General features: G+C 39.7%; 1 protein-coding gene across 1 annotated transcript in view; it reads right to left on the reverse strand.

Annotated features, from left to right (window-relative positions):
- LOC117502711 (sestrin-1-like) overlaps positions 1 to 11,091 on the reverse strand; it is a 97,113-nt gene extending 86,022 nt beyond the window's left edge. Inside the window, exons 1-2 of the mRNA XM_034161805.1 lie at positions 10,972 to 11,091; positions 7,563 to 7,882 (exon numbers count right to left, since the gene is read on the reverse strand). Of these exons, the coding sequence (XP_034017696.1) occupies positions 7,563 to 7,841 (279 nt within the window). The 5' untranslated portion in view covers positions 7,842 to 7,882; positions 10,972 to 11,091. The remainder of the gene's footprint in view (positions 1 to 7,562; positions 7,883 to 10,971) is intronic.

An 11,091-nucleotide genomic window follows, 5' to 3' on the forward strand; every position in this document is an offset into this window, starting at 1 on the left:
ACAAATTCGCCGAGTCGTTTCCGTGACAACTCGGCGAATCTGTGTGCGCCGCGACAGGAAAAACACCTCCGTGTTGAAAACCATTTGTAAAATTCAGGCGGCTTTTGATGGCTTTCAACAAGTGAGTAACTGAGAAATTGTTTAACAGCTAGGGCATGTTCCAACTTGCCCGTTAAGGTTTCCAACACGACGAGAGGGTGGGCGACTCCTCACTCAAAGACTGCCCACAGGTGAATGATGTAACCGACAGGCGTGAAAAAACTCTTGCATGCCCACGAGGATTCAAGCATGTCTGATGTAATCACACGTGATTCAAATCCATATGGTTTGTGAAAAAAATAATAAGGTCGGATACTTTTCTAATAGACCTCGTAGAAGCAGTTCATCTCCAGTTCAATTTAATATTATAATATTATAATATTAGTAGATATCAGAGTCACAAGAATCCTGTATCATGTAATCGTGGTGATTACATGATACAGGATTGCTAAAAGGCCCCTTTAAATGGCAATTCCATCAATCAGTGAAGAAGAAGCCTTTTCACTGCTTAATGTCTCGCCAAATGTCAGGCACCAGCATGTAAAAGTCATGACTGTTGGAATTATTTGCAAAATTAAAAGCCAGATTAGCGTATCTGTGTAACATATCCAATTTGTGTCACCATAATGTGCAGACTTTTTGAATATAAAGTCTCTACTGCAAAGCATTCCTTAGAAATAACTAATCTGAAGGTTAAAAAAGAGAATATGAATCAGTTTGTGATCATTAAAATGCAAATATATGAAACAAATAATACTAAATTCTTATCAACTCATCTCCAAACCATAGGGCACCTATGGTGTAAGACATTGATGGGACAAGTAGAAAAGCCATTTTGACAACGGTGATATTCTATCATGTTGTAATGAATTACAGCCTGACCAATATATCCATTGGCTGATATGATCATCATACAAAACCGGACATTCCTTGTGAATGATTATGTTAATCTTGTTAGCTCGCACACATTTCCCAAACCCTGCTCCTTGCAGGCAATAGTGACGATACACTAAATGACAACACTGAGTACTCCTCTGCATTTTCATATCACCTTAAAAACATTTCTCTTTACATTTAGAACCGCCAAAAGATAAGTATTTGGCAAGACTTTCAAGTAAGAATATGACAGTAACAACAAGCTTTGAGCTTGAGAACGCAATGTGCAAACAATGACACAACTATACACAAAGACACTGCCATCGCACACACATCTCAGCCGTTATCAACAATGTCCCATCATGCTGCCCAGCTGGCTGGCAGCTATAAACACCCAACTTTATTTCTCTGTTTGTGTTCTGTACTCAGAGTAGTTCAAGTTCAAGTGCTGCTAACACGGCTTTTATGTCCCTCCCCACCCGGTTCCAGCTTTCGCTAGCAGAGATCTCCCATAATCCATCAGATTTACCCAGACCACAAGGTTCTCTCCGACTGTTTACACAGTAAGCAGTGGTAGCCCAGCGAGGACTAGAGGCATGCACACAGATGCACATGTAAACTCGTGCACAAAGCAAGTAGAAAGAGCCATGATATGACCTCCTCCAACTACAGCAGTGAGCAGAGAGGACTCAAATCCTTCTCTGTATTAATCTCACGGCCCACAAAAGGACTGCCTTTCTGGAAAAGAAACACTGCATCTGCTCACACTCGTCTGTCAGTGCAATAAAACCTCACGACAAGTGTGCCAACTTTTCTGACATGTTCACGCAAACAAAAACGGTGTGTGCGATTTAATGTAATCCACGATAAACCACAATTTACAAGACACCATTAACCTCAAAGCCTGAATGAAAATATTTAAAAGAGCGACATCAGAGAACGCAGCGAAACATTCTCTAGTTACAGTTCCAGCTCATTATAAAGCCGGCCATACACTACAAGTAGAATCTTAAGCAAAGTAGATGCAGCGCCGGCTCTGCGTTGTGTTGCACGCATAGAATGTGTTGCTGGTTCTTCTGCAATTTGGTCATTTTATCACAGTTCAAGCCATTTTTTCTAAGAATGGCATCCACCAATGTGACCACAGTACAGGATTGAGTATGAATAGTGCAGCAGATAACTGAAACAATCCTGCAAATGGTGATACAAGCATCAAATTTGGCACAAATACTCCTTTGACATTACTCTTTTGAAGTAACCTGAATTTTCAATAGGCAGCCAGGTAGGGGTCAACTGAAGAATTACAGAGGGGTCAAAATGAAAAGATGCTCTAATCGTATTGAAAATTGTATCACATTATTCGCTTGATCACAACGATTCCAAAAAGGTATAGTTTGGACTTAACTCAATAAGATTAATTCCATTTAGACAAATAGTTACTAAAATACTTCAAGATGAGAAATAAATACAAGAATTTAAAAGAACACGTTTAAATGCAGAGACAGAGGGTCAAAAATGAGCCAAAACAGGCAATTTCTTCACAGATTTCAACAAGCTATAAACAAGTAAATATGGAACTGTAAATAAATAATATGGACATCTTGTGCTGAAGAACAATGCCTGAAATTATCATGCATCTAGGTTAAATAATGCAAAAGCACTTGTTTTCTGAGTAAAATCTGGGTCACGCCCGCTCCCCATTCAAATCTCAGTATCTTAAACATTAACAAAGACACAATGCTGAAATTTGCACATTGTTTATTGGTACTAATGACATTACTTATTTAAAACAGAAAGCAAATCTGAGAGAGTCAGTCAGGAGGCCTTTGGTCATAGCACATGGACTGACTCATCTTTTAATCTCTAGTCTACATCATGTAAAAATATTTTTTAATCTATCATAAATTAGTTTTGTTCTGTAAAAGAAAGTTGTTTGAACTCTGCATCCGTGATAGCAATTTTTTTTAAATGAAGCAATTAACAGTAAAAAATAACAATTACACACACATATATAATAATATCACAATCTGTAATGTAGAACAGAGGCTTAGTGGTTAACATTGTTGTCTCACAGCAAAAAGGTTGTGGGTTTGATTCCCACCCGGGGGCGTTCTGTGTGGTGTTTCACGGGTTTCCTCGGGGCGCACTGGCTTCCTCCCACATCCAAAGACATGCAGGTTAGGTGAACTGGAAACTTTAAATTGACCACAGGTGTGCGTGCGGGTGTGGATGTGTTTGTCTGTCTATATGTGGCACTGTGACAAACTGGCATCCTGTCCAGGGTGTACCCTGCCTCACACGTATGACTCCTGGGATAGGCTCCAGCTCCCATGTGACCCTTAATTGGAGTAAACGGGTACAGAAAATGGATGGATGGATTAACCTGTAATGAAAATAATGTTAACTACACCTACAGTCAGGACTAATGACTCCTGAATTCTAGTTTTAAATCACTACAGTACCGATATGCAAAAGCAATACCTTGAGAAAAAAAAAAAAAAAAAAAAAAAAAGATTTGCATAAATCTTATATTAATATATTATTTCTTTGCACCAATGAAAGATAAAAAAAAGAAAATGTCAAAAATGTGCTCAATTTGGAGGTGTAAACTGTGTACATTTACATTTAGCAAAACACTCAACTGGCTGTTAGGTTGTGTTGTTATCTGACAACACTGCATGTACCACAACGTCAGCAAAAGGTTCAAATATAACGCAATGCTAAAATACCCTCAGCCGTATGAGCATAAAAATAAGAGACAGAATGTGACCTTTTCACCACTTAAAATAGGTCAAGGTTAGCCATCTTTGAGCTTGTCCAAGGTCTGTGTCCCAAGAATGATCCCTGTAAATTAAAGACCCTGGCAGTAAAGGGACTCGACTTATGCTGAGCACAGACAGACAGAAGGACGGACGGACGCAAATTCTTTGCAATATGGCCATCGGGTAAAAACGAATAAAAAAAAAAAAAAAGTGAATTCATATGATAGCCATGTCTGATACAGGTTTAAGAAAGAAGGGGAAAAAATTAAGTAATAAGATAATGGCTCAAATATATTACTAGTTGCCCATGTGTACTGAACAAACCCAAAGCAGCAGTAATCCTTTTTGGCATTTACTATATGAGGTGCAATTTTTTTCATCAGATCATCTGTCTGCGGACATGGAATCTGAACAGCATCATCAAATCACAAGGACAGGTTGACTTTTTAAAAGTAGCTCTTACACGCAAAGTCGAGCAAAGGCCTTCCACAAATGAGCAATTACATAACACAAAGAAACCCTTTTCTGCTCTCTCCATCTGGCCAAGGCTGGGCCTCTTTCATCCAGCGAGGGAACATGTGACCAGGCAGTGCTGGTCAATGAAGCCCCCCCTCCACACCTTCAGACTTATACACGACTACCTCTCTTGATGTGTGGGACAGAACCCATGCAGGGTCTTCTTCATGAGTATTATGTAGACCTAGTAGAGCTTCTGGCCAACGATGGGACCCACCAGACTTGAAATGTTTTGAAAATACACTTTGAAATAAGAGTCAACTGACAGCTGCTGTGAACAGTACTACCTCTCTCTCCTGCTGCAGGGTAGTGAACTTAAAAGTGGAAAGTTGCTGCTGAGAAGTCATTTTCCTGAATGTGCTACCTAATAAAAGCAGACTGCCAGTTTAAAGCGGATTTATTGCCTATTCGGGTAAAAATCTCACTGACAGTATAGTAGGTGACCAGAGCTGATCTGTGTGTCCGTGTGGCAATCCTAATTTTTTGTCTTATCCACATCAGTTGCTACAGTAATATATAGTGCCCAAAACTGGGTCGAGCGGAAGCAAGCGTGGACTGGCATATTAAAAACTAAACAAATGCAATCCGAGATTTCTGACGTGCACCAATCCAGATCCAGATCACCTCCAAAATTCAGTGGAGTCTTCCGTGCCCTAATGTCATCTGTGGCGCAAATTTGGTGAGAATCCTTGAAGTAGTTTTGACATAATCCTTCAAAGCCTACATAAAGGGAAATTTTGATCCAGAATCCAAATCTGGATCACCTCCAAAATTTAGCTTTTGGGGGTTTCTCCAGTCAACACTGGCTCATAATGTTAAAAAAAAAAATTATCAGTGACATTCAATGGTTTGGTGGGTGAGTGCACTAACCATTGTTGGTCTGACCACCACCAAGCCAAAAAGACAATCTTAGGGGACATACTAATGTGTATATACACACACGTGTATATTTTTTGTGTAGAATTCTTGTGCGGTTTCATGCATCTGAACAATAAAGCTGAAAGAGTGCCACAGATGAACCCTCTGACCACTTCTGTGTATGTTGACCATGCTTGCAATTTTGAAGTCGAGCACTTTTGGAGGCTTAGAGAAATGCAACACTTCCCCACACATGCACCAGACCTTATTTTAGCCACAACCCTCTGACCCTTGACACCTGGTGTACACATATGGCAGAGCAATATAATACTGCAAACATACAAAGATGCAGGTCCAACCCTTTAGCAGTCATAGCAGCTTGTCCTAAACAGTCACAGAGTGCCTTGAAAAACAAACAAATGGGGAAAAAAGGGTTACTCTGATTGCACAATAAAAAGTAAACAAATCAAGTGAGGCAACAGAGAGGACAAAAGAATGATCTTTAGCCTTGTTACTGTGCCACTCATTTATCGTGTTTGACCCTGCTAATGGATTTACATCTGCATAAAATATATGGAAGAAGGAGCAGTTTGACCTATATGCGTTTTAAGAGAGTTTATATCTCATCAAGAGTGAGACATTCCTTTTTTTGAAGGGGCGGGTTGCCATGAGGAAAACACTGTGTGCTTTCAAAGATTTTGCCTTTAATCAGCGGATCTACTGGAATTAGTTGTCTGTCTGAGCATAACCCCCACCATACCTCCTTCCACCCAGACAACGAGAGAAAAGTGTGTGTGCATCAGCAGGGAGACCGCGTCTCCTATAGTGAGACCAAAATGCCATGAACTGCTGTGTTGGCCTCATAAATACACGTTTTGGCAAGACCTCCGAATATGCAACTTAGCATAATTCAAACATACCAGACGGTGCGTAGCATCGTGCACAGCTAAACCTGCAATGCAGCTTCCTCCTTTTTCTGAAAATACTTGTGCACAAACAAACTGCCAACATGCATATTTGTTCAGAATAACAAGTTGGGTCATCAAAAACTGAAAGCATTATTTCGATGGTCCATGTTTTTTTTTTTTTTTTTCTACGGCATGAACCGGCTCACTTCACATCTAAAACTCAACAGATCAAGAAAATGTGTCTTATTATTCTATCAACCCAAAATTATAGTCCACTTACTCAGAACTGTCTCATCAATTCACGATAGGATGATCAGAATGACTGCAAGTCAACTGGAGTTTCTTTTTCTTTCTTTTTTGTGGTCATTTTTGTTGTTGTTATTTATAACCAACATTTCTATGATAAAAAAAATTACTAACAAAATAACACTAATAATTTTGACATGAAATTAATCAAGCCCTTTTCGTTTTTGTTTTAATCTTTAAGCCATTTTGTATTGGTTTTTACAGACAACTTTTATGATCAATACTAGATGAGCACTCAGGAAAGCGCAAACCTTTGTCAGGACACAAAGGTCCTCTAACCATATAAATCGCAATCCATATTCCAGTTAATAACCGGGCCAAACATAAAAATGATACAGTCTAGTCATTAAAGTGTTGTTGGATTTGATGATTACATCTCACATGTATTTATAATCACATTATTAAATTATTGCAAGGACATACATACCAATAATGTAACTTCAGCACGGAACAACCTGACCAATAGCGTTTAAGACTGATACAGAGTTTATATATGAAAAAGTAGGTCACTAGCCTCATTTCGGTGTAATTAGAGCATAGAGTGGATTTCTGTAACTCATGGGACAACTGCTACGTTGTCATGAAATGCTTCATTAAAAAAAAAAAAAAAAAATCTTGTAAATGATGCAATCATCAAAGCAGAGTGCATTAATAACAGGTTTGATATCCAGCAATGTTTTAATTATTACTGTTACCCTTTGACCTGCAACCCATACGTGTTGACGTCCGTGCAGGATTTTATGAGAAATTGACAATAATTCCATTGCTGACAAAAAAATCCTAGAGCCAAACCAAAATTTTGTTTAACTTCCTCAACCCAGCCCCTCCGCTCCATCAAGTTTCATGAAAGCGTAGCTGTAATTTTGGAGAGGAAACTGAACAAGAGATATGGTTGACTGTGACATCACTGCTTTGCCAGAGATAAAAATGGACAGCCAACAGTTGGCTTAAATTTTAAGTTTAACATTTAGTGGATGACGGTTTCCAAAACTTTCAGCACAAAATCTGGATAACCTCAGACAGCTGAAGTTTAGCTCTTCAAACTTTGCCTCATCCACTCAGGTGAGAGGCAAACATATTGTGCCCATGCTTGTATTGTCGTATGTAATAAAACAGGCTTTGGCACAAGGTCAGGTTCTGACTCAACCACAATTTTTGCAATGCTTATGAAAAGGTGTAGAGAGGAGCAGATGGCAGCGACCACAAGAACCAGGACAAACGACAGCCTGGTGCCGCTTCATGTCACACAGCGAAACATTTCAGTGGAGTCTTACAATAAAAGACAAGCACTTCCTACCTGGACAACTTGCAGAAGATGAAGGCATCTTTCTCTGACGTCTTCAAACGGACATCGTTTGGAGAGCATGAGGAGGTGAGCCAAGGTGTCATTCAGGTCACTGGTGGGGGGGCTCCCCGTCACTGGGGGTGAGGGGTCCGATGGCAGGATAGGTTCAATCACCTCCACCCTCCTCATAACCTCCTGGCGGATATGCTCCATGGCTGCCGTTCTGGAGCTGGGATCCCGGCTGCCCAGCCCATCCCATCTCCCCAGACACTCCTGGTTCTGCACGTCCATATTTTGAGGTCTGGCTGATGGTTGTGCTGCCTTGTAACAAACTAGATAAAGGATGGGGAATTTTAAACTATCATTTTCCAAACAAAATATGTTACTGTTTTAATAATCTTGGAACAGCAAGTCATTTTTTGAAGCATTTTATTATTTTACCAAATCAAGAATTTAAAAAAGTAACACTTTCAGTAACAATACTCCATGCAGTATGAGAAAGTGGACAAACATGGAACATTTTGCAGTTCTGAAACTGGCTACCATTTCCAGAAGGTCACTGTGGCCTTCTAGACTGGGAACAAAGCCTCTCACCTGTCTACCAATGCTGCGGTTGACTTTTACTTAAACTGTCTGGAATTAGGGTTAGGATTATAATTTCTATACAATGCATAAAAATGTTGGAAATTTTAACAATAATTCCAGATGTATGCAACACCTTTGTGTGTGTCCAGTAGTCTTGTGCAGCAGCAGACTTCCAGTGTGGTCCAGGACCAATTCTGGAAGTGTTCATAAGATAACATTAACAATTTTGAAAGAGCCCTTTCTGAAAACAAGGGTTCATTTACCATTTAATGTAATCTGTCATGGTGTTTCAAACATTTTGAAACATTTTTGAAATGAATATTTATTTGCTTATATAATTAGGCTCCATTCCCACAGGACCTGGTGTTTTTCTTTGGATATAGAACCTAGAACAATGTTGCAATTCACAGGTGCTACAAAAATTTCAAGATGTTCTGCTTTGAGTATGACATGCAGGTGGTTGGTGTGACAGAGGAAGATACAGAGGACAGGGTGACCTAACGGGAACAGCCGAAAGACAAAGAAGAAGAATTTGCAGGGCCACAAAATTCTGGTATCATCCCCAACCATATAGTCTGCCCATTCTTTAATTCCCTATTCCCTTTACTTCCCTATTCTGTGGTATACTTAATCCCAAAGTGGGCATTGCGTTTCTTCTCACAGAGCATAGCTTAGATTCTTAGCTGATGTTCACGTGAAGGCTGACAATCAAACACAAGACGTGACCATTCTTCAGCAGGTGGCAGACAAATTACATGCAAATTCAACCACAGATCTTCATAATTTTCCATAATCTAGCCAGCATTCACCAACTGTCCAGCAGGTAGCAGACATTTCTCTGGGATGTCACATAGGCAAAATAAAAGTTGCATCAATATTAATCACTAGCTAATCACTTCAACCCCATCATGTGCAACTTAAAACTGAGTAACCCACTCACTCACTCACTCACTCACTCACTCACCTACAGTTTTGCTATACAAGCCCAACACTGTTCAAGTCTCATTTAAGGTCCATTTACATTATGTACACAGATCTGAAGCAAAACATCCACTAGAGGGCACTGCAGACTGTCATGAAAGTTTCTGACATCAAACACGGCAACACTAGAAGTTGGAATAATGCTTTCACCAGAAGAGACAAATGCGTATGCTGTGGTGTAGATGGAAGCATCTTTTCAGCCATTAAATACTTAATGACTATCTATCTATATATAGATATAGATATAGATATCTATATATATATATATATCTATATACAGATATAGATATCTATATATATATCTATATCTATATATATCTATAGATATCTATAGATATCTATATATATCTATATCTATATATATCTATAGATATCTATATATATATATCTATAGATATCTATAGATATCTATATATATCTATATATATATATATAGAGAGAGAGAGAGAGAGTTTTCAATCATGTGACCGATTTGCTGCAGGACAGGTGCCGTCTCCATTCTGGATTACAAGGAGGCTGGCGCGTGATAGAAAAATGAAGAGAATGTCCGGTTATTACGATGCTTTAAATCCTCGAGATAAAGCTATTTATCATAATAGATGTGTAGCAGTTGGTTCAGTGGATCTTATACCAGATAGTGAATTTAGTGGTGATGTAACAAACTGGCCAACAGTGTCACACTGCGATACTGTGAACTAGGAAGCTGCCGACCAGGTCAGCCTCACCGGCCTCCTGCAGAGCATCACAGCGGAGCTCTGAAAGCGGAGGTTGTCTTGACGTCCTGAGCAATTTCTCTCACCAGGTGCTGGAAGGGCAGCTTGTGGATCAGCAGCTCGGTGCTTGAGGACCACAATGTAAATAAGCATCCGTCTTAGAAGCGTTCTTGTGTTATCCTCGGCAGTATTTTATGTATTCTTATATAATTTTATTGCTGAATAAAATAAAATAAAATTCTGGGAGCAGTGGATTTCTGGTAGTGTCGGATCTCTATCAGCGCCACGGTGCCATGAGGCTTCTTCACACTGATGTTAAAGCTTCTGCAATTGTTTGCCAAATCGTAATCCAGAATAGCCACGGGACAGAAAAATGACGTGACCGATACGTCACATGAAAACCCTCTATACTCTTCAAAATATTCCACCATTTTTAATCGTTTTCTTCATGTCCTTTCGTCTCAGGTTCGAAAGAATCTAAGGAAACTGGGTGACACTGCCCCACTATGGCAGGCAGTACTGCTCCGTTTCATATCTATCCATAAACTTTCAGAAAATGGACACAAATATGGAAAATTTGCAAGGACAAAAGGCTTCTTCCATATGAACGAGCCTTTAAACAGTGCAGGGAATACTTCAGCGGGGATTCACACCCAGAAGTCCACCCTGTAGTTATGCCTATGGAAAAACTCCAAGGTTGTATCACTGCAAATGTGTTGTTAGCCAAGAAAAACTCTGCATATTGGGCGTGCAATTCAGCTTCAGCCCTGTCTGCAGGAATTCAGATTTTAACATGCATGAAGGTGAAAAGTGGCTGAGTTAAATTGAGTTTTTCAGTCACTTACCAACTTAAAGAAAAATCATAGTGACAGCGTACGCAAATGCAACCACACGGCAACGAAAATGGTGAATAAATCTGCTGAATATACGCTGGTGCACAGCCAAATATAAAGTTTAAAGTGAAATAGCACAGCTTAACCAATTGGTCCATTCATGTGTGTCTCTGCTCGCCGTGTCAAGCCTTTTCTATCTGCCGGTGACAGACACCACAAAAACACAACTGCAACGCGGTGGAAACAACGTTTAACACAAGCAAGGCCTTCTCTGCGTCCGAAAAACAAATGTCATTCTTAAATACTCACTTTATTCACATTCTTTAACGCGGGGCTTCTGCTACAGGACGCCTTGACATAACACTGACCAGTTTCAGGGAAGAAAAAAAGGCGACAACCGCTCGAGGGTAAACATTTGATTGACATAAA

This window comes from Thalassophryne amazonica, chromosome 21, assembly GCF_902500255.1.
Source record: "Thalassophryne amazonica chromosome 21, fThaAma1.1, whole genome shotgun sequence".
Classification (NCBI taxonomy): Eukaryota; Metazoa; Chordata; class Actinopteri; order Batrachoidiformes; family Batrachoididae; genus Thalassophryne; species Thalassophryne amazonica.